This window comes from Pan troglodytes, chromosome 2 (assembly GCF_028858775.2).
Source record: "Pan troglodytes isolate AG18354 chromosome 2, NHGRI_mPanTro3-v2.0_pri, whole genome shotgun sequence".
NCBI lineage: Eukaryota > Metazoa > Chordata > Mammalia > Primates > Hominidae > Pan > Pan troglodytes.
In genome coordinates, this window is record NC_086015.1 from 189,700,557 (window position 1) to 189,725,544 (window position 24,988).

The window sequence follows — 24,988 nt, forward strand, 5'->3', positions numbered from 1 at the left end:
CTGTTCTCAGTAGCATTCCAGCTAGAAAGACCATCCACCACCCATGGCCACTGAAGAAGGTCCTCCCCTGAGTGCCAGGCAGTGGGGCTCCTAACTCTGGGCCCCAAGTAGCTTAGCTTGGGGGAGCAAAGGACAGGAGCACTGTTCACCCAGTTGGACTAAGGGCTCCACACTGTGCCTAATAGGAACCTCCTTCTCACAGGTGGCACCTTTGTGAATCAGGGTCTGTCCTGAGCCACCCTCCCTTGGAGAGATCTGAGCACTGAGAACCACACATCCTGGGACACCAGCACAGGGTTTGAAAAACTCCACTCCCAGTCAGCTGCGGTGGCTCATGCCTGTAATCCCAGCACTTTGGGAGGCTGAGGTGGGTGGATCACAAGGTCAGGAGTTCGAGACAGCTTGGCCAGCATGGTAAAACCCCATCTCTACTAAAAGTACAAAAATTAGCCAGACATGGCGTTGGGCACCTATACTTCCAGCTACTCGGGAGGCTGAGGCAGGGGAATTGTTTGAGCCTGGGAGCTGGAGGTTGCAGTGAGCCGAGATCGCACCACTGCACTCCAGCCTGGGCGGCTGAGCGAGATTCTGTCTCAAAAAAATAGGAAAAACGTCATTCCCATGTGTGTCCTCGTTGCTTGTCTCTTTCAAAGTACTGCATACTAAATGCTACCACCCATTGCTTCTTGTGTGCTGGGAGCTGCTTCAGACTTACTATCCCATTGAATGTTTTCAACAACCAAAATGGTAGGTACTATTATTTATAACCATGTTTTCAGATAAGGAAATTGAAGCTTAGACAAGTTAAATAATTTCCCCCAAACACACAGCTAAGTGGTAGGACAATTGGTTCTGAATTCAACCTGCTTGGATTTGAAGTCTGGCTCTGTCACTTACAAAGTGTGTGATTTTGAATGAATTATTAATCTCTCTGAACATTAGCTTGCTCTTCTATTAAATGAAGGTATTTATTTCTATTTATCAGGATGGAAGTGTAAGGATTAAATGACATAATCCATGTGAAATGCTTGGTACAATGTTTGGCACAGAATGTGAGTCCAATAAATGCAAACTATGGTTTTAGCCAGATGCATATCCCTCTTCCAGGCACTCAGAAATGACTTTCTGTAAGTGTTGACTTCATCTGGATATGCCCCTTCACATGGGCTTCTGGCGTGCTGGGCTCCAGCTGTCACCATTTGTCTTCAAAAGTCCAGGCTTGAAGAAAGGGAATGACCAAACGCATGCACCAAATGCGTCTCATTTTAAAGCCCACCAGCCCCGTGGACTTCGACTTCCAGATATGTTACCTCCTTCTGTATTATTAGAAACTTGGTTGCCCCACACCAGTGGGGTGAGGTGGAATGCGGAGAGCAGACAGAATATTTATAAGAGATGAAATGAGATCACCTACCTAGAGACACACCCCAGAGGAAAGTAGGATAGTTCTAGAGCTTTGTGGATCAAACAGGCACTCTTTAATCCCTTCTGACACCTCCTTCTCCCCATGCTACCCAGTCCCTTGCTCCAGTCAGACAGAGACGGGAAACATTTTTTGCACAGCCAAAACAAAGCCACTCAGGATGTAAATAAAATAGTCTGAACACCCAGTTGATCCCTCTGCCTTTGAGATTGGAATCATCTGGAGGGTGGATAAACACTTTCCCTGCTCCAGCACTCGGAGAAATAAGGGAGCAATAGATTGCAGCAATGGCTGCTGGGAGTGTTCCGAACTCTGTGAACAATATGGAGACTGCTCAGTAGATTATGGAGGGGTAAGAGCTGAAGTGTGTATGTGTGTGTGTGTGTGTGTATGTCTGTGTGTGTGTGAGAGAGTGTTTGTGTGTGTGATGTTAGTGATGTTAGTGATTTCAGAATCCAGGCCACTGATAAACCAATTGAGGTGTGGGTGACATGCAGAAGGGCCCCAGAGGTGTACCGCCCATCACATCCTTCTCCAGGGCACTGCTTGCTGAGTTCATGTCTTTGTCACTCAGCACTGCTGTGCCCACAATCTGTGGCTTCTTGGAGATTCTCTTTGTCTGTGTGGTCCTTGTCTGTGTGGGCAGCCCTGGGGGACCGCTGAGGTAACTCTTACCAGTAACTTTGACTCCAGAGTCCCCGGGGCCTGGGCTTCTGGGAAAACAAGGCTGTGTGAGTGTGAAACTCAAACTGAAAGGACTTTCTTCTTTTTTGGTTGCATTGCACTCTGAACAAAACTCACTGGCTTGTGACGAGCAGGTGCTGTGCAAAGGGAGGCATACCTCCTGCTACTATTCCTTCTCCTGGTGAAAGGCCACGCCCCCTCACTTGGCTCTCTGGGACATTTCTTCTGTCAGGAGGCCTCTGCAGCTGGAATGTTCCTCACTCTTTGAGGTCAGGCATCTTTTCCTTTCCTTTTCCTTTGGAAATCTGTGGTCTTCCCTTTGCTGTGACAAATTGCACTGTGTGGCCAGTCAACTCCATTCTGCCTCCTGGGAAGGCTCACGTGGCCCGGCCTCCATGAGGGCCCAGGGCCAGTGCAGGAGTCCTCGACTTGCAATTCTGCCCTTTTCCATCCAGCCTTTGTCCAGCTCTCCGTTCTGTTCTCCCATTCGGTGTCCCCTCCAGCCCCTTAGCCCCTTTCCAGCACATCATGCTCCTGCTTGAGGACTGAAGAGGAAAGAAAGCCCATCTGGGGAGGCAATTAGGGAAAGAGAAACAGAGGCAGAGAGAAGTAGAGACAAAAGATGAAGAGAAGGCTTCTGCCTGGGTATTGTTGCTCCTCAAGGGCCTGATTCTGGAATTTCCCAAATCCAGCTGTAATCCCATTAGTTAAAGTTAACTAACTTTTTTTTTTTTTTTTTTTTTTTTGACTGAGCCTCGCTCTGTCTCCAGGCTGGAGTGCAGTGGTGCGATCTTGGCTCACTGCAACCTCCACCTCCTAGGTTCAAGCGATTCTCCTGCCTCAGCCTCCTGAGTAGCTGGGACTACAGGCGTGTGCCACCATGTACAGCTAAGTTTTTGTATTTTTAGTAGAGATGGGGTTTCACCATGTTGGCCAGGATGGTCTCAATCTCTTGACCTCGTGATCCGCCGTCCTCAGCCTCCCAAAGTGTTGGGATTACAGGCATGAGCCACCACGACCAGCGAGTTAACTAATTAAATTTGCTTGCTATTTGTCATCCTCCAAAGAGTCCTAATAAATATCTAAGGCCCCTTCGCCCACCTTGCTAAGATTCTGTTGTGTGCACCTCCCCATTCTGAATGAAGTCTTCTCCAGGCAGAGTGAGCTGCTGCTGCCTCTCTTCCCACTGTGTTTTGTGCACAGTTCTGCTGTACATTATCCCATGTGTGGCTATGATCTAAGGAGCCATTTGCCCATTGATTTTCCCCATGACTTTGTGGCAAGGACTGAGTTTCTTTCCTGACTAGGAGCCAGGTATCTTCAGCGCAGCCTAGCACAGTGCTTGGCATATCATAGGTGCTTTATTAGTGTTCGATGAATCCATGAGCCAATGAACCAACAAAAGAATAACATGTTAGTGCAGCAAAATGCAAACAAGTTGTATGAAGCTGTCAAAAGTGCTTCTGGAAATTTTAATTGTAATTTAAGTTTTAAGCATGCTAATTTGTGCAAGATACATTAGACTAATAGGAATACAGCCCAGAAACACATTAAACAGGGCTTTAATCATTGTTGCTGTCTATTGAGAGGACTTTCCCATCTTCTTTCTCCTAGTAACAGACTCCATCCCACTGGACCAAAAGGGTGAGCACGTGACCCTGTCCTGGCCAATAGGAGTGGTTGCCTGATGTGAAGGGCCAATTCCCCACAAAATGAAAAGATCAGCTTGTTGGGGGACAGAGCAGCACCCTGCCCACTGAAGCAGAGACAAGCAGAGACGCAAGACAGATGGAGAGTTGGGGGGAACCTTGTGTCCTCAAGCCGGTTCCTTTGGCTCCTCTGTCTACCCTAGGGCTGCCCTTGTGTCCGCATTGGCTTGGAGAGCCCATGTATTCTCTTTCTTGCTTAAGCCAGTTTAAGCTGGGTTTCAAAAAGAATCCTAACTAATTCAGCATTAAATCTCCTGCTGGAATCTGGACCTGATTACCAAAGCTGTCCCAAAAAGAGATGGCTTTGTAATGCCAGCCCTTTGTTCCCACCTCTGTCTGATCAAGAGTTATTTGTGGACTTTGCCTTCCTTCTGGCTGCCGCTGATGTCTGTGAGCCCAGTGACCCCCAAAAAAACCTCCGGGCTAGGTTTAAACATGGCCTTTATTAATCTCCTAGATGTGTGAGAAAATGAAAAAAGCAAGGTACAGTGTATAATCAGTAATGATTGATGTGCTGAAATAGGGTAGACATGGCCATAAAATGCATATACAAGCATGTAAGAATGGCAGCACCACTTGAGTGCTTGAATGTAACTCCTGTAGGGCAGCATTCTCAACTTTTCCACTTACTGCTCTATCCCCAGTGCCTCCAACAGGCACTCAATAAGTATTTATTGAATGAGTCCATGGAACCGAATGAAAGGAATATCCTTGAAGAAACACATGAGAAAATGGCATTCCTGGGCACCTGTTAGGCGGCAGGCAGGATGAGGGGTAGAAGAGGGATGAGAAGGAGACTGAGTACCATTCTATATTGTGTGCACTTAAAAAAATTTTTTTTTTGAGATGGAGTCTCGCTCTGTCACCTGGCATGCAGTGGCATGATTTCTGCTCACTGCAACCTCCGCCTCCCAGGTTCCAGTGGTTTTTGTGCCTCAGCCTCCCAAGTAGCTGGGTTTATAGGTGCGTGCCACCACACCCAGCTAATTTTTGTATCTTTAGTAGAGACGGGGGTTTCACCATATTGCCCAGGCTGGTCTTGAACTCCTGACCCCAGGTGATCCACCCGCCTTGGCCTTCTAAAGTCCTGGGATTACAGGCATGAGCCACCGTGCCCGGCCTTGTGTGCATTTTCTATACAGGTATCCTACCTTAAAAAAAGAAAAGAAAGCCAGGCGCAGTGGCTCATGACTGTAATCCCAGCACCTTGGGGGGCTGAGGCAGGTGGATCATGAGGTCAGGAGTTCGAGACCAGCCTGGCCAACATGGTGAAACCCCGTCTCTACTAAAAATACAAAAATTAGCCAGGCGTGGTGGTGCATGCCTGTAATCTCAGCAACTCGGGAGGCTGAGGCAGGAGAATCGCTTGAACCCAGGAGGCGGAGGTTGCAGTGAGCCGAGATCATGCCACTGCACTCCAGCCTGGGTGACAGAGCAAGACTCTGTCAAAAGAAAAAGAAAGAAAAGAAAGAAAGAAAGAAAGAAAGAAAGAAAGAAAGAAAGAAAGAAAGAAAGAAAGAAAGAAAGAAAGGAGAGAGAGAGAGAGAGAAAGAAAGAAAAGAAAAGAAAAGAAAAGAAAGGAAGGGAAAGAAAGGAAAAGCAGGACCCCTTGAGTCTAAAAATGGGTTGGAAAGAATCTGAAATCTGGTCAAGAGTATCTTCCTGGTACCACACTCTTACAACACAAGGGGAAGGGCTGGACACAGGACTAGTAGTACCTGCTCCCTCACCTTCGAAGAAGTGAAGTGAAGCCTTCCCTTTACACAGCATCCCTGCAAAGCTAATCTGCTTCTGGCTGTAAATATGGCAAACCTGGAGTATTTTCTTTCCATAAATAAATAAGGCTCCCACAAACAGCACAGCTCATTTACTTTAAACACTGGAGCAACAGGTTTTCCTTCTGATAGCCTCTTGATACCCTGTCAACCTCATGGGATGTTGTTTCTGCTTTTTATGTTTGCTGATTTCACTGACACCTTTTGAAAAAGGTAGGCAGGCTTAGAAAAGAAAAGACCCCATGCATTTCATTTGGGCCAATTCTTTTACAATAAACATTCTTCTATTTCCAGAAGTACTACCAAATGTCCAATTTCAGTGCCATCTTCAAAATAATGGGTAGCATATGAAAAAGAGAGATTTTGTACTTTTTGCCAGGAATTTTACATAACATATCTCATTTATATCCCATAATAACTTCAGGCAGGAGATGGGACCACCCCATTTTGTAGAAACGGGGGCTCAGAGAGGCAGGTGGACAGCAGGGATTCCCACCAGATCTGTCTCTGAAAAGCACACTCCTTCCGCTCTGCCCCACCACCTCCCTCCATTTGCATGGCACTTGCAGTTTACAAGGCAGCTCATCTAAACTATCTAATTTAATCCTCACAACTCTAAAATCTAGGAATTATTTTAATTCTCATTTTACAGAAGGGGAAAATTGAGGCTCTGAGATCGGAGCACAGAGTCAGCATGACATAAGAGAGAAAGAGAACTGGTCTGTGCAGTGTTTGGGGGGCAAGGGTGGAGGGGGGTAGAGCCTGTGTCCTACTCCTGGCTTTGCACTTTGAACTTTGTGGTCAGTCATGCATTCTCTCTAGCCGTTTCCTATCTCCAAGGCAGGTCGATGGACGAGATGGTCTCATGTGCCCAGCAGCTCAAATAGTCAATGATCCTAGCAAATCTCTTGGTGTTCCTTGTAACCAGATTAGAACTTTAGTTACAAGGGGGAGCCCATGGAAACTTATGTATATAACCAGTTCCAGTGGGATATTTGCATTTGTTCCTACGCTGAAGTTCACATTTCTAAGTTTCTACAGTTACAGTGTCTTAATCATAATGACACTGCTTCTAGAGTGCTAGTAAGATTCCTGTCGGAGCCAAATTGCTAATAGCACCCTGGGGATTTTGCAACTCTTGCTGTCATCCGCCTTTGGTGATTTTTTGAAAATCACATTTAAGTGTATTAAAATATCAGCTTTTTATTTAAAAAGAGGGAGCTCGATGCCAGTATCTGTACAAATGCAGAAAATGAAACTCTGTCCACCAGAAATAAGCCAGCCCCACATGGGTACCAACTCTACCGAGCTGACGGATACATCTGAAGAACCCAGCTCTGCCTGGCTGCCCGCAGCGGTGGGGGGGTTCCCTTTGCTAGTGGGAGTTGCCAGCAGCGTTGGCAGGCAAGTGTTGAATTAAAGCAGCAGCTGGAACCAGATATAGGTGGAAGCACATGACCCCCATCTGTGGCACAAAACTGGAGAGAAAAGCAAAAGAGTCACACAGGGTAAGGCAGTGGGGGCAAAATGGGCAGAACTTGTTTGAATCTGGGCTCTGTCACTTGTGACTTGTGATCCTGGGCCATTACTTCATCTCTCTGAGCTTACAGGATGTGTTAGGCTGTGTTCCACTAAAACCAAAAGCAAGGATTTGAGTAGAGGTAAGGTATTTGGGAGGTGACCCCAGGAAGCCCTGGTCAGAGAGTGGGAAAGTGAGACAGGAATGAGAAGAAAACCAGTGAAAGTTTGTCATGGAGCAGGTGACAAGTCTGTGGAGCTCAGCTCCACTGTGGATCTCTGGGAGACAGTGTGGAACATGCCTCAGGGTTGCCCCACCTGAGGGGTGAAGAAATGGGCATATTATCTTCCAACTTCCACCCATCATTGGTCAGGAATGATTCCAGAAGCATTAACTTCCCAGCATTTCTGGCCATCCCCATGCATTGGCTGAGAATTGCTGCAAAAATTGAATGGGCTTATGAGTCTTGACAAAAGGAAACAATCAAGAAAGTAAAGAGACAACCCACAGAATGGGAGAATATATTTGCAAACTACCCATCTGACAAGGGATTAATAACCAGAATATATAAGGAACTCAACTCAATAGGAAAAAAAAATCTAATAATCTGAATTTAAAGTGGGCAAATGATCTGAGTTCACATTTCAAAAGGCTCACCTAGCCTTGAGTCCAGAAACCAGCTTCGGTCAGCACAGTGAAGATGGGTGGGTGCATCCAAGTTTGTAACTTACAAAGAGGAATAACTATCATAGGAAATGAACCCTTATGACTAATAGCAGTCACATTACTTGAAAGCCAAGTCAGAATCAGAGGTTTGCCTGAGAAACATGGAGCAGGATGAGGGATATTAGAGGACTCAAGTGTTTGACAGCTAGAAGCTTGAGTCCATCAGCAGTAGGTGAGTGTCCTGCTTGCTCCTGCCCAAGGGACAGCGACATCTAAAGGCACTAGCCAAGGCTTCCTCTTTCAGGAACAACACCTGGACATACCCACCTACTCATCCAACCTTGGTCCCCAGGACTCAACTTTTCTTATATTCTGTGGCTGGCCATGCCCCTCCTGTTTTTTGACTTGTTTCTGCATATAAGACATTTTTTGCTTCCAATCAGGATACAGTAAAACTGGAAGGATGGGGAGCCTATCTGTCTTATTAAGATGACTTTGAGGATCTCTGCTATATCCTTGATAAGGATACTTGATAAATTTAGGTCTTCAAGAGGACTCTTGTTTCTTTAAATTCCTAATGTATCAGTACTGGCAACAGTACACAAATAACCTGACACATAGTAAGTGCATGATAAATGCCCATTTAACAACAAACATTTACCCCGGTGATATGTGGGCAAAAGACACAGTCCTTGACATCAAGGAGCTCACAATCTAAAGGAGATGAGAAACAACTACTCTGGATACTATGGACTGAGAAGCGGTGAAGCTGGAGTGTCACAGGAGCACTGAAGAGAGGTATGTTGTCAGAGAAGCCCCTGAGGGGACATCTAAGCTGTTAAAAATGATAAGGAGAAGACTCACAGAAAAAAAAAATGTAGGGAGGGTTATTCCCAGTGGAAAACAGCATGACACCCTTGGAAAATTACGTGATTCACTGCAAGTATATTCGATCGGAGGTGGGAGTCAGGGTACTGGGGGAGTGGAGAGCTATGAACCTTTGTGCCAGGTGGAATTAAGGGGCCCCTCTGCAGGCCTTAGGCTTTCCCAAGCCCCTTCCTCCAGCGGCGCTGCAGCCCCTTGCATTAGTCTGTTTTCATGCTGCTGATAACGACATACCCTAGACTGGGCAATTTACAAAAGAAAGAGGTTTAACTGGACTTACAGTCCCATGTGGCTGGGGAAGCCTCACAATCATGGCAGAAGGCAAGGAGGAGCAAGTCATGCCTTACATGGATGGCACCAAGCAAAGAAGGAGAGCTTGTGCAGGAAAACTCTCCCTTATAATAACCATCAGATCTCACAAGACTTACTATCACGAGAACAGCCTGGGAAAGACCCACCCCCATGATTCAATTAACCTCCCACTGGGTCCCTCCCACAACACATGGGAATTCAAGATGAGATTTGGGTGGGGACACAGCCAAACCATATCACCCCTCATGCCTGCTGGATGCCTCTGTGTACTGTGTCATGAAGTACATATGTCATCGTCCAGGAAGTTGGGATTTTGTTTGGCAAACACTTGGAACCCAGAGGATTAGAAGGGTTTAAATTAAGGATTTGACACACTCATGACTGTGTTGTAGAAAGAATGCTCTGAAGGCAGTGAGGTTCTTGATTTTTGAGGAGTGACAGAGAAGGCTGTGAGACCTGTGGGAGGACACACCAAGTACGTGTGCAGAGGCACAAAGCAGAGAGGCAGAGGATGGAGGACGGCTTTGAGAAATCCACAGAGGGTGGATTGGACAGGATTTTCTAACCAGCTGGATATGAGAGAAGAGAGGATAAGGACAGGATGATGGCTGGATCTTGAAGCTAAGAGAGAATGAGTCAGGAGAGGTAGATTTGGAAGTCATATGTAGGAAGAGAGGAAAGCTAAATCCATGAGAGAGTCAAGCGTGAAGAGGACCAAGAACAAAATGTCAGGGAACCCTGATATATTCAAGACAGGAAGAAATGTGCTGCAGTGGGGAGGAAGCTGAACAAACGTCTTTCTTTTCTCTACTAAGTAGAAGGTGGAGGTATCTGTGGAGGCCAGGCCGTGTGATGGGGGGGACTTGGGGAGAGTGAGGAGGAAGCAGCTGCTGTTGAGAGTGGGTGAGGAAGCTGACTGGGGACATAGAGGAGGACTGCCAAGCACGGGTTGTTTTCTCCTGCCCTGACAGCTGCTGTCAGTCAGGGGACCAGATGGAATAATGAGGTAAGATTCTCCCAGCACAGAAGCTACACCCTGGGAGCAAAGCAGGTACTTCTAGTAAAGAATTTATTCCTCTGAACCACCAGAGGGCCACTGGTGCCTGACGGAGTAATTTGGTTACAGGAGTGTAGGAAGAAACTGCGAGATGTCCTCCCCAGTTACAACCAGGAACAGGTCCTCCCTAACATTTGCAGACCTGGAGCAAGAATACAAACGGAGGCCCACATACGCGACGTCTAAACATTTAGAATCTGTAAATTAAGCTATTCCTAGTGCCAGCCTGCATTCCTAGCTTGCAACCCAGAGGCTAAAGGAGCCAAGCCCTCCCCTAGGCCACCCCTGCTACCTGTGAACCTGGGAGTAGCTCAGATCTGCTGGGACAAGATGGGGCTAAAGCCGGACGTGGATTCCAGGACTCCCAGCTGATGACCTTCTGAACCCAGGATAGAAACTAACACAATCAAGATCCCCAGGAAGCCAAGGCAAATAGGTTTCACTTGTCATTTTCTCAACTCAGGATTTCCAGGTATTTCTAAGGACCTGCCAAAACTCCATCACTGGAGTAGAGAGAGGGGAAAGAGCACAGTTATCTTGGGGAAACTAGCCTGGCTATACACCCACTTTGGGTGGTTTGAAGCAACTATAAACCATAGTAGCCTTTCTGGAAACAACTCAATGTCCTTTAACTAGTGAATGGTAAAACATAATGGAACCAGCCTGACCAACATGGAGAAACCCCATCTCTACTAAAAATACAAAATTAGCCAGGCATGGTGATGCATGCCTGTAGTCTCAGCTACTCGGGAGGCTGAGGCAGGAGAATTGCTTGAACCCAGGAGGTGGAGGTTGCAGTGAGCCAAGATCACGCCATCGCACTCCAGCCTGGGCAACAAGGGCGAAACTCCGTCTCAAAAAAAAAAAAAAAGAAAAAAGAAAGAAAAGAAAAGAAAAAACAACGGGATACATCCATACATACATACAGTAGAATAATACTCTAATAAAAAAGAACAAACCACTGTGCATGCAACAACATAGATGTATCTAAAGAGCATTATTCTAAATGAAAGAAGTTAGACACAGAAGTCTACATACTGCATGATTCCATTTACATGACATTAAAGGCAAGCTATGGGGAGAGGAAACAGATCAGTGATTCCACAGCAGGAAGTGAGGGGGCAGGGACAGAGATTAACTGCAAAGGGACATAGGGAGTTTAATTGGGTGATGAAAATGTCCTATGTTTTGATTGTGTTGGTAGTTAGCCAATTGTATGCATTTGTCAAAAGTCAGCAAACCAAACACTTAAAAAGGGTGAATTTTATAGTTTGCAAATGATACCTTAATAAAGCAAACCCCTCAAATAAGTAATTAGTAAGCAATTGATCAATCAATCAGACCCTCTTTCTCTGGTTTCCCAGAGAAGAGGCTGTGATTTTCTCCTTTCACCCACCTCCCTACTTGAGCATTCAGATCCGTATCCCCTAGTCTACAGAGTCTATTCCAGCCCATTGCCCTCTCCCATAATTTCCCTTCGCCCAACTGGTTACCAAACCAGACAGAGAGAGACAGAAAGATTTAGACAGGAAAGACAGAAAGTGTTTTTTTACTGTAGAGTTTGAGATATGTAGGAACCTCCCCAAGGCAGAGAAGGGCTCCTCTTCCCAGGGCCTAAGGACAGTGTGAGAATGTCACTGACTGAGAGAATCTGCTTTGATAAGTCTAGGAATAGGTCAACTTTTAACATCCTATGGATTTTTCTCTCATTTAACACACAACTATTTGATAACAGACATTCTATGAACACTGAATTTTTGTTGAAATTTTGAATGTACATTTTTAAAACAGTCCCATGGTCATTTAAAAGTGAATATTTTCCCCTAATCTACTGGTTGTGCAAATTTGAAATTTTTCCTGATTAGATTTGCTTAAAAGGAAAGGTACCTGAAGAGTATGCCCCGAACCTCCATTGTGCTCTGCAGATCTGCCAAATTCATCCTTCCACTATGGCAGGACCCAGACAGAAACCAGAGAAATGGAGGGCAGGAGGGCAAAAGATCAGCAAAACCATGGATAAATACATTTATTATTTTTTAAGTCTAACTTTAAGTTCTGGGATACATATGCAGAACATGCAGATTTGTTACATAGGTATACATGTGCCATGGTGGTTTGCTGCACCCATCAACCTGTCATCTAGGTTTTAAGCCTCATATGCATTAGGTATTTATCCTAATGCTCTCCCTCTGCTTGCCCCCCACTCCACGACAGGCCCCAGTGTATGATGTTCCCCTCCATGTGTTCATGTGTTCTCATTGTTCAACTCCCACTTATGAGTGAGAACAGGTGGTGTTTGGTTTTCTGTTTCTGTGTTAGTTTGCTGAGAATGATGGCTTCCAGCTGCATCCGTGTCCCTGCAAAGGACATGAACTCATTCTTTTTTATGGCTGCATAGTATTCCATGGAGTATATGTGGCACATTTTCTGGATAAATACATTTCTATTTGTCTTCCAGGTGCATACTCATAGACATTCACACTTTCCCCCAACTCTAGCACTCCACTTCCCACTTGTATTTCACTAACATTAGTTGAAACCATAGGGTCCACTGAAAGCATGCCTTAAACTTGTGTGAGGAAAATGGCTTTCTTGAAATTGTCACATCACAGAGAAGACTTTTGGCATGAACCCCCATCACACCAACAGGCTGGTCTTAAATATGGGGGTCTAGAAAGTCTGTAATCCACCTGAAAGTCAGAGCCTTTTCTGTGATTCAATTTATTCATGAGTAAGATGGGAATAATGATAACTATCTCCTGTTTCTCACATAATCATGGTGAGGGTCAAATGAGGTATTGTATGTCAAAGAGCCTTACAAACTCTGAAATAGTATGTGCAAATATGAGCTGCTGCTAAGTGGTTGCAAGACACAGTGAGTGTGGCAGGTAAATGTGACTCCCTCACAACTGCTAGCACCTCTGGCCTTTAGGGAGGCCCCAAAAGCTTATGAGTGGTTCTAATTTATAACTAACTTGCAGGTAACCCTCTTCCCCCTTCTTTCATCCTTTCCTCTCCCCCTGCTCACAGAAACAGTCTAAAGATTCATCTTTCTGTCCTGAGTGCTGGATCCTGGAGTACTAGCCTAGCCAGGGTCACCAGGTTCACTGTGAGCTCAAGCAAACCATCCAGTGTGTACCCAGAAATTGTGGAGGTCAGCACTACAGCCAGGCCCCACCATTGTTCTGGCCCCACGGTTCAATGGACAGGCTAATGTGGCCTGTTCAGGGGGGTGGGGGCATGAACAATAGGAATAAATCTCTGCCTGCTGTGTCCCAGAAGGCAAAGTGCTGGCAGTATTTCCCCTGAAAGCTAATCAATTCCAGAACCACTCAACCAGGGTCCTGAGACTCACAAAGGGGCACACTGGTGCTGGGGAAACAGGACCAAAGTGAAAGGAAATGAGATCATTTAGGTGAGATAAGACCAAGTGGGCAGCACAGGCCTGGCAGAAATAGAGTGAGGAGATTAACTTCCCTTTTCTGTGCAATCAGCTACCCCCCTCAGCTGCACAGAGCTCTCTGGCTCTCCTGTACTCCCTACCACTACCTCCCCTCCCCTCCCCTCCCCAACCTCCTCCCCTCCACTTACTCCCAGAAATGATCTCATAAAATCATTGATTATTAACGCAGAGAGGGGTTGGAGAAACAAACAGCCCTCTAGTTCCCAATCTCTTCACCACCAGGGACTCCTCTTAGGTCTCCTCCTTCCAGAGATTCCATATTTTAAAACAGCTGCCTTTATTCAGGACCTGCTCCTTTGGGTCATTCACTGGGCTAAGGATTTTTCTCTTATTATCTCATCTAACACTGCGAAGTAGTTATAACTACCTCTATTTTACATATGAGAAATCTAAGACTAAGAGAAGTATGTTTGCCCAAATCCTGCAACTAGAAAGTGGGAGAGGTAGAATTCGACCTAGGTCTGTATTGTCTTTAAGGCCCTGCATGCTTCCAGCATTTAATAAATAGCTCAGGTGCCCAGCAATTATACTTCTAGGTATATACCCAAGAGAAATGAAAATACATCTCCACATAAAAACTTATACACAGTCCGGGCACAGTGACTCATACCTGTAATCCCAGCACTTTGGGAGGCCAAGGCAGGAGGATTGCTTGAGGCCAGGATTTCAAGGCTGCAGGGTGCCATGATCATGCCACTGCACTCCAGCCTGGGCAAAAGAGTGGGACCCTGTCTCTGTTTAAAAAAAAAAATCAAAATAGCCAAAAGGTGAAAACAGCACAAATGTCTATCTACTGATAAATGGATAAACAAAATGTGGAATTTCCATACAATGGAATATTATTTGGTCACAAAAAGAAATGAAGCAACAACATAGGCCACCATATCTGTGAACCTTGAAAACATTTTGCTAAGTGAAAGCAGCCAGTCACAAAAGACCATGTGTTTTATCATTTCATTGACATAAAAGGTCCAGAATAGGCAAATACATACATACAGAAAATAGATTCGGACATCTACAGAAAGTAGTTCTTCAGGACTGAGGGGCTGGGGAGATAGATAAGGCAGTGATCCCTAAAGGGTACTGGGTTTCTTTTCGAGGTGAGGAATATGTTTTAAAATTGCCTGTGGTCATGATTGCACACAGACAACGGTAAGGATACTAAAAACCACTGTATTGTATGCTTTAAACAGGTGGATTTATGACATGTGAATTATATCTCAATAAAGTTATTTAAAAAGAAATAGCTCATTCTATGATAGACAAGTTACCATGGTTCTGTCTTGAAAGTTGAGAAGCAGAAGTTGCACGGTACAGTGGAAAGAATGAGAGCTTTGGAACCAATGACCTCAGACAAGTTGTTTAGCCTCTTTGAGCCCCAGTTCCTCATCTGTAAACTGGGGTTAGTAAGCCCCAATCTCACTGTTTTTACAGTATATGGGGAAGCCCCAGCCTCTCCTGTTCTAAAATTGCCTGACTTTGAAGTTTGAGGCTTGAAGGAAGAGGTAAAGGTGTGAGGTGTCTGTGGACAGAAAAGTTTCCCTTGCTCTGAAGTCACGCCCATGAGGGATTCTCCTCTCCTGTGTGTGCCAGAAGCTGGTCACCCAAAGCTCAGTGATTAGCTGCCCGCTGTCTCCTGAGGAACCTCAGAAAAGAGAGACAAAAATAAGGGGGACTTGCGTGAACTCTAGGGACAATTCTTCTGGCTGTGGAAATTGCTGGGAGCTAGAACCAAGGGAGCTAGAACCAAGGGAGAAGCTTATGGGAGAGCTAAGAAAAGGCTGAACTCCCATGATAACAAAAATATGGCTCTTTTTCAAGGTAGTAGGATGGGTTGGACCATTCTGATATATTTCTTCCCAATTATGAGGCATCTGCCAAAAATGCAGAAATGCTTTTCTGAAAACAACTAGGGGGTAGAAACAGGGATTTAAAAAGCTAGACAAGTTAAAACACACACACACACACACACACACAAAACTGATAATAGCAGTACTTTACTACTCAGAAACAGTACTAATATGACAACCATGGTGGTAAAGAACTGGTGACCCTCATTATAACATACATTCCATACTTGCAAATTCACCCACTCCCTCCAATTTCATTGTAATCGCAAAATCACTAATCGTGGTGCTCTTGTGATCATTTATGGATATGAGCAGAGCAGTGAAAAATTTGAGTCATCCAATGAGTATATTCCCAGCTAAGGTCGAACAAATGCTCCCCCTTCTTGTTTCAGCTCCCATACTGTAAACAAGTCTCCTTTCAACCCATTTAGTGTCATGCTTTCCGCATTGCACTGTTCTTTGTTGGTAATTTCACTGTTGAAAACATCCCCAAATGTAGTGCTGAAGGGCTGTCTAGTGTTCCTAAGCATGAGAAGGCTGCGACGTGCCTTACTGAGATACCCGTTAGATCATCTTTCTTCAGGCAGCAGTTAGAGTGCTGCTGGTCCTGAGCTCCATGCTAATGAATCCACAACATATATTCAAGAGTCTTTAAAGAGAAACACATATGAAAAAAGTTTATGCATTGATCAGTTGACAAAAATGTGACCAGAGGCTTACAGGAACTTAACCTAGTATTTTATCTAAGAGCAATAATTCAATATTTGCAATTCAGTGTTTGAGGTATTTTTATGGAGTATAATTACAGAAAATAATGAGAATTAACTGTATATGCTACATATTTTTCACATATTATCTCATTTTAATGCCCACAAATTAGGTGTTATGTTAGTTTCACAGAAAATTGAGGATATACATGTTAGATTATGTGATTTAGAGCTAACATATGGAAGTGGCAGAATTTGAATCCATTTCTGTCTAACTACCCAAAGAGGAAGAGAACTCTTTAGCCTTTTGACTGGAGAGTTGGCTCTTAGGGAAAGGTAGCCAGTCATCCATATCAGGGCTGGGCCACAGGGAGAGCTGAGCTTAGTTAAGAACAGCATAAATCAGAGAAAAAAGATGTAAGAACTGAACATAATCCTCCCCCTGTAGTCTGCACTGGTCAGACTACATACAGCATAATTCAGAGAAAAAAGATGTAAGAACTGAACATAATCCTCCCCCTGTAGTCTGCACTGGTCAGACTACATACAGCTATGACAGTGGGGAGAGAGAAATGACCATTAGCTCGAAGAGAGGCACCAGGATGGTGAGGAGTCTGGGAGCCCACACATCAGGAGAGAAAGGATGAAAGAAACAGGCATTGCTCAGTGTAGAAATGCCAGCATGAAAGCAAACTGGAGGCATCTTTAAATACCTAAAGAGCTATCCTATGGACGAAAACTAGGATTGCAGGTTGAAAGCTTCAGGGATCAGATTTTGGCTCAATCTAAAAAACAATTTCTGATATTCAGAGCTGTCCTACAAGCCAAGATTGGAAACTGGTGGTCCACAAGCCACATTCAGATGCAGATGTATTTTGTTAGTGTGTAGTGATTTAAAAAAAAAAAAAAAGTATTTAAATGCCCTTCTATTGGGGAATGTGCTCATTTTCACAGCTTGCACCACTCTCTGCTCTTAGCCCCATGTCACTCCTGCGTAACTTGCCTTGTCCTTGAAGTAGGGTTGTCAGATTTAGCAAATAAAAATATAGGATACAGTTAAATTTGAATTTCAGACAAATGACAATTTCTTAGTGTAAGTATGTCCCATGTAACATTTGGGACATACTTATATTTATTTTTCTATCCCAATAGACAGTGAGCTCCATATATGGGAATATTCAGAGACTTGTCTTAGAGAAATTCTTGTGATGGAAATAGGGTTAAAATGGTTTAAGGGTGTCCTTGCTTTATTTTATTGAGATCCCCCATTTCAGAGCGATAAAACAATAAAAGGTAGGGGGAGATAACTGAATTATCAGGTGCTGTTCTGGGTGTGGGTGACAGGTAAGACACCAGCTTCTTGTCCTAACAGCTGAATGTTCTACCAAAAGAGCTGGGACTGACTGATAGATAAGGATATAAAGTGTTTTTGACCTCTAATATCGTTAGTCAAATTCCTTTTAAGCAGAAAGTTGATTGGTGTGTCTGCAGCTGGAGAAAATGATAGCAATCTCTTTCTGGACCAAGGCATGAACCAGGAGGCATGGAACACTCCAAAATAATAATCCTGCTTTTATCTGTCAAAAGCCATCTTCTACTTCTCTGAAACTGTGGTTAGTCATCCTGACACTTCTTGTTTTCCTACCCTGCTGCCAGAACTGCTTTTCTGGTTGAACAGACTGTGACCAACTCACCAAAGAACATGGCAAGCAGTTGATATGAGAAAAGAGACTGATACTAACTTACTTATCACAGCCTATTTCTTTGGCAAAAAATCAGTGGATCTCTGAGGTCACTTCCGGAAATTGTGCCTCTAAAAGTAAGTGTCAGTAGTCCTTGGTCATCAGCTAGTTTTTTAATGTCCTCCTGCTGGTGTCTGGGGAATTAGAATGTTTGTGTTGGATGAGACTCCAGAGAGCATTTGGCTCAACTCCCTTGTTTTGGAGATAAGGAAAGGTAGCTTCATGGTATGGTGGCAAGATCCAGAGCTGATGGCTGCAGTCAGCTCACAGGCCAGAGCCTTTGCAGCTCAGCAAATGGCCTCCCATTCCTTCTCCATTTGTCACGTTTCCCTCCCTTACTTACACCCACTTTTTTCAGTCTCTCACTTGAAACAGACAAAATGACAAAAGGGAGGGGAAGATAACAACATGAATAAACATATTTTGGGGTGAGTATGCACTGTGCACTATAGAGTATACACAAGGGAAATTTAGCAATTCTAATTTGTCCTTTTGGGGAAGGCTCCTAGACGACAGGGGCTTTGCTATCTCATTTACAGATGGGTGCATTCTGCATATCCCCAGGTTCACTTGTATGCTCACTAAATACTCCTGGCCATACTGTTTCCTTCATCATTCTCCTCTTCAAGATTAAATAAAATCTCAGGGGTTACTCAAAGCAAGTAAAACTTGATAAAACTCCATTTCAACTATTATAATGTAGGGACACTTTTAATATGTCCTTTCTTTACACAAAAAATCTAAACTCAGGATTGAGAAGTAACTAACACAGCAGTCTTTAGATCTTAAGCAAGGACTTCAGATGGCTTATGGCTCCACCATTTTCAAATAATAACCCTATTTTCACTGGTTGTTCTTGATAGACACTCTGTCCCCTCAATTGGAACATCAGAGGACCCCGTCTTTTCTACCTTTAAAAATTTTCAGGGGCTTCTACAGACACTATATGCACAGATCTCCAGCCAATGTGTTGAATGCATGTGTTAGAAAGCAGAACAATGACTATGGGAGCAGAAGTAGCCTGGACTGAATCCTGGCTCCTCCATCCACCAACTGGTGAATTTGGGCAAATTTTAAATTTCTCTCAGTTTCCTTATTTATAAAATACCGACAAACTACCTCTCACAGGGTTGTAAAGAGAAAATGAAATAATGTAGGCACTCAATAAATGGTAGCAATTATTACTGTGCCTGTTGAATTAATGCAAAACATAAGCTAAAGGAACCACCACATGTCAGTATGACTTTCTAACCTTTTAATGAGATCTCATTTTGTTTGGCACAAAGATCTAGATTGGTGATCTGGCAGATGGGTAGCTTTGTGTGACTGCCCACTGTGGCGAGCACTGTATTGCTGGTCCCTAGAAGCATTTAAGGAGAGGCGTTATAGTCAGCAGTGGGATGCATGCCAACTGTTTTATTGATGATGCCTATTTGGACCACAAGGCCAGCCAGCATTTGGGCCCCAGGAAGAATATGGCCCCATTCATGTCATTACTCCACAATGCGGCGGAAAGACTGGACAGCTGGGGAGGCTGCACCCCAATCGATGGGCTTCCGGTACTCCTTCTTGTCCAGGAGGTACTGCCTGCCACGGTAGTTGGGTAGCTCATAGAAAATCCAGACACCCTCCGGCACCTTACAGGAGTGGATCTCTCGCATGTGAAATTGCTCCATGATGGAAGGGCAATCTTCGGTGGTTTCATACATCTGACCACTAAAATCCCCTTTCTCAAAGATCTGAATCTTATACTGGCCTCCACTAGGCTGAAAAGACACAGGAGAAAATGAACAGAAACCATTATGGAAATCACCAGCAGGTCAAGAACTTAGAGAACAGTATTGCTCAGAACTTATCACCTTGAAAGCTAGATGATCTGAACTCCCATCTCACCATGTACTGACTAAAACAGCTAACTTTCAATAAGAAAAAATTAATTCTTCAAAACACTCAAGAGGCAGAGACAGCACCCTGGAAATTAGTGTAGTCATTCTTGTGATGAGCTGCTCTAAGATGTTACTCAAGCCTCAGCAGCCAACAAGCAGCTACTCATTAAGAGGTAGAGAAGACTCAAGAAAATGTTCACCTAAAAGCAAGAGAAAGCGGACAGGGGGCGTGGGAAACACAGGGAGTACACAGTCCCCAGACTCACCAGATGAACAGCTCTGCAGGAGCTGAGGCGGTCGTTGAGGCCCATCCAACGCTGGTATTCAGGGTACTCTCCCTGTGGTAAGATGTACATGTACCCAGCAAAGTTGGGCCTTTCATAAACAGCCCAGGTGCCTCCTTCCACTTTAATGGAGTTGCAGCGACTTAGGTATGTGTGGAAATCTGCACAGTCGCAATCACAGTCATAGCGACGGCCTTGAAAATTTTTGTCTTCATAGAAAGTAATCTGAAGTAGAGGGCCAACAGAGAAAGAGCTGAGGAGCTGGGTGGCTTAATTCACAGATAAAAATTAAGAACATAATGCCTACTTTAGAAATTCCTTTCACCTCAATTTTGAGGAAAAATATGTAGCTGTATGTCACCTTACAACATTGCTTTCTGACAGACAACTTCAGTTGTCAACAACAGAAATGAGTTCTTCCTGAAGGCTGAACATGAAGCAAAACAGAAGAGGGCTCTAATAGAAGCGAGCAGTCTCAGACTCAAGTTCATTTTCCTTCCTTTATGTTCCCACAGCTCTCTGTACTTACATTATATTATAAATTATCCATTTATATGTCTACCCCTCCCACCAGAATCCTAGCATACTTTTTCCAAGGGCAAGTACCAAGCCTTATTTGAGCTATCAATCCTCTGTGCCCACCACTTGACTTCAATAATTGTTTCATGAAGATGACTCCTAGGTGATATGGAGGATACATAGAGAAAAATAAAGCATGAACCTTAGCTTTACAGAGCTTATTTTAGGTAGATGTAGAGCTTTCATATATGAAAATGTATCATATCATGTTCTTTATTATTAGTTTATTGCCAACAGAGTAGTTGCAAAGTAACAAAATGATAAGAATCCTCTTTGCTTCCAACTCTTATCAAGTTTCTACCACAATGCCTGGGGTAAGTCTCTGATGGCACTGAAAAATATGCAGCCCTGTGAAAGCAGAAACAGTAAGTCTGGACTACAGAGCTCCCTCTCTACAATTAGCCTTACAATCTTCATCCAGCCACCTCTCTGAGCTTCAGCTTCCTATTTGAAGACTACAGCAGACTGGAAGTTCTGGCTTTAAAACAACTCTCAGAGCTTTTCTGGCTGAAACAGGAGACAGAGTTCCTAGGAACTCCCAAGGATTCACCAAGCAGTTCCTGAAAACCACGATGAAAACTACAAATGAGCTACAGAGCTTGTCCCTTGTTATTCAATAATTCCACAATCTTTTCATCTTTTTTTTTTTAAGATGGAATTTCAGATCAATGCTAGGTTATAAACTGAAACCACAGGTGTCATGCTTCGAACAGTTAATTACCTGGCATTATGCCGCCACCTTGTGGCTGATTTACTTTATGGATTTCACGGGCGAAAACTATGTGAGTCATTTCAGATGAAAGGAGCAGAGCCGGGTACTGTCTTGAGAGGATCTTTGAGCTGAGCATTGAAGGATAAGTAGGTGTTTTCCAGAGGCAAATGAAAAGGAACAAACATGTTTAAAAGAATAAAGTGAAAGAACATGGCCCATTATAGGGACAATAAGTAGTTCATTAAGTCCAGTACATATTGAATATGTGGTGAAGTACTAGAAAATAAAGCCAGAAAAATGACACCAGAATCATGCTGGAATCCCTTTGGTGATTATGAGTGAGTTGGACTTAGTAGTGTGTGCCTAGAAACGGATGGCTGCTGTGGGCCAGGTGAGAGATGATGAGGGCCAACCAAAAGGCAACTCCAATGTGAATGATGATGAGAAAACAGTAAAGAACTTCAGGATTTGGTGACTAATTAGATGGAGGGAATGAGAGGAAGAAACGAAGAATGACTCATAAAAAGCTATAAAATCTCATTCTCCTCTATCCTGGGTAGTTCTTTCTATCTAGATACTAATATACTAATAATTGTTTCCCTCCACCTTAATCTTTCCCTTCCCTTCCCATTTATCTCAATTATTCTCTTTCCTGTTCCCTAAAAGGGTCCTTTTTCCTTCCCACCCCTAAATCATCTACTTCCTCTCCTTTATCCCCTGCCCAAATTTCTTTATGTGTTTCAGTTCCCTTCCCATCTTAGCACAGTACAGATTTAGATATATGGTACCTCAGTTTACGGATGAAGAAAAAAAAGAAAAGTCTCAATACTACTGCTTTCTTGCTACGTGACCTTGGACAGGGCAATGAACCTTTCTCTACAGCTCTTCATTGGCAAAACAGGATGATAGTGTCTCTTGCAGACGGTATGCTGTGAGGGTCCAAGGGGATGTTGATAAAGTACTTAGTTTAATAGCTGACTCACGATTAGCAATAAGCTTTTGCTACAGTTTTTACAGATGAAGAAGTTAAGTGATTGGCCTAATGTCACTACCTAGTTACAAGTTAGTTGCAGACAAGCTGGTGGGCTGCAGTGCAAAACTCCTGGTGAGTAAACTATTGTTCACTTTATTTTCCTTTGCTGTCTTTCTGCCTGCCCAGTTAGCTTCGTTTAACATGGCAGCACTTACTCTCTTGGACAATGACCAAGGCTGGGCCTAAGCCTCAGGGGCTCTTCCTCATGACCTGTGGAGAGATCTTTAGGAAAGTCAAATAACTTCTCTAAGAATGGATAGATTCTAAACTCCTTAATTCATATGTTCTATTTGCCTTTGGTTTTTGACCAAACAAGTCACTAAAAAGAGCCTTTGCAAAAGATATCCTATGGGAAATGAAGTTAATAATACCATCTATTTCACTTCATAGTTTCTCACATTTACTGCCTTCTGCACATTTGCGTGACTAATTATCAATATCTGCTAAGTAAAAAGATACACGATGCCTGATACGGTCACCTGATGTCCACCCTCCCAGGAGACCAGCCAACCATCCAAAAGTTGAAACAAAGCCCTCATCCTGTTGCTATGGAATCATTACTGAGCTCCAAGACTAAGCTCTCCTTTCAGTGGGAGACCTTCTATATCTCAGAGCCAGAGAATGTTGCACCTAGCTGTGCTCAATTTCTTTTTGTAGAATAACCATGAAATCCATGCTATTGTCAGCCTAGAGGTTTTGACCTTTGGGCAAAATATTTTGTAGAGAAGGCTAAAGAAATGTGCAGAAAGTTTTCCTAGAAATTATTACAAAATTCCTATCATTATCAGGTTTATTTTTGGAAAAATGGCCTACTAATCCAATGCAGCAGAGAGAAAAATATCTTGAGTATCCCAGAAGTAATGAAAACATACTTAGTAAAATCTATTCCTTTTGCCAAGCCCATAACTCCTCTGATTAAACTGCTAGCAAGATAGTGGGAAAGGAAGAAGCAATGAGAAAGAGTAAGAAATAATTTACTATCTCCTTTACCCTAGCAAGCAAAAGTTATTTAACTAAATGAACGACTCAGCTATAAATAAAAAAGAGTACACTATTACTACTCTGCAAATCTTTAAAAGCAGATGTTTTCATCTAAGATGGTTGTAGAACAGCTTTACCTCAAGATACATGGATATCCCTCCTCTAAGGACCAAAAATTCTTTTTTAGTGGGATTTGCATGGTATATTTTCAAGAACCTCAGAGCACTGAAGACACCAATTTTTCTCCCCAAACCTCCTGAATGACAAGCATGATTATTAGTTCTATTTTCCAATGAAAAAAAAATCAAGCACTAATAAATTACAGAACAAGTTAACAGGTACCTTCTGACATGATGCAGCAGGAAGTACACAACATTGCCTATGTAGCTTTCTTGCCAAATATATTTATTCTGAATCTAAACATGAGGAAACAATTAGACAAATCTAGATTGCAAGACTTTCTAAAAGACATCTAACCTAGGCTTTGAAAAATGTCTCAAGAACAACAACAAAAAGGGTAGAGGGACATTTTTAGAGAGGCTAAAAAAAATTAAAGAGAATAAAGAGACATGACAACCAAGTACAATACATGTTTTTCACTGGATCCTATATTAGGGGAAAAGTCCACCATGAAGCACTTTTCTGGGGACAATCAGGGGAGATTTGAATATGGTCTCAATATTAGCTATTATATTTATGATAACTCTTGGGGACATGCTAATGATACAGTGTTTATACAGGGAAATGCCCTTGTTTTTAGGAGATACATGCCTAAATACTTAAGGCAAAAGTATAATAAAATCTGCTACTAATTTTCAAATGGTTTAACAAAGAGAGATGGAGATAGGAGAGACCAAATATGGCAAAATGTCAACAACTGGAGAATATAAGTGAAAGATATACAAATATTCATTCAACATTTCTTTGCCATTCTTTGAGGATTCAATGGTTTTGAAAATTTTCAAATAGCTGGGGGTAAAAATCAGGCAGCGGTTTTGTCTCATCAGTGGAAGCGCAAAAAAGAAAATGAAAGCATATTCCCATTCCCAAAGCCCTACCTGAGAGAATAATTTCCAATCCAGTAATTGTGAGTTAAATATTTTAGAGGCAAGTTTCTGACTGTAAGGGAGCACTTTATTTGAGGAACGAGTAAAAATAATTGCTTGAATGGAAGAGAGATGTAGGACTTTATTCACCTGATTGGCCCATCCACTTTGGCCTTTTAGAACACAAATGGTTGAGGCTAAATTTCAGACAAAATTTTAATTGATTATTAAAAGTTTTCTGCTCAATATAATCCCCATTAGCATGCCTTATTCCTACGGAGAATATCAGTTGCATAGAATATTAGTTGCTAGAAGGCAGAAATAATAATGATATTTATAAATTACCTGTACAGTATTTAACATAGCACCATACATAAAGATAAACCCTTAATAAAGTGTTCGGTAATTCTGTTAAGGGTGGAAAATATAATAAGCATTTCTTAATCTTCTCTCTCAATCCCAGTTCTCTAACCACTATCATACTCACCTCTAGGCAAAGAAGCAAAAGCTTTTCTGTGTGTTTAATGCATCATTAGGTGAAAAGCGGGTAGGCTAAAAATCAGTATGACTACTTACCTTGGGTCCAGTTTTAGACATTTTTGGTGCATAGACTGGTTTTCCCAGTGCTGAAAGAAATTCAGGAATGGCTACAGAGAGTTAGAGGCACAGTGACAT

General features: G+C 43.2%; 1 protein-coding gene across 1 annotated transcript; it reads right to left on the minus strand.

The window, feature by feature from the left end:
- Positions 1-19,188: 19,188 nt before the first annotated feature.
- On the minus strand, positions 19,189-24,979 carry CRYGS (crystallin gamma S). The gene is made up of 3 exons (XM_516929.5): positions 24,890-24,979; positions 19,945-20,187; positions 19,189-19,558 (listed from the first exon to the last, which is right to left on the minus strand). Exons 1-3 carry the CDS (start codon positions 24,908-24,910, stop codon positions 19,286-19,288), a joined length of 537 nt encoding a protein of 178 aa, XP_516929.1. The 5' UTR covers positions 24,911-24,979; the 3' UTR covers positions 19,189-19,285.
- Between the last annotated feature and the right edge of the window lie 9 nt (positions 24,980-24,988).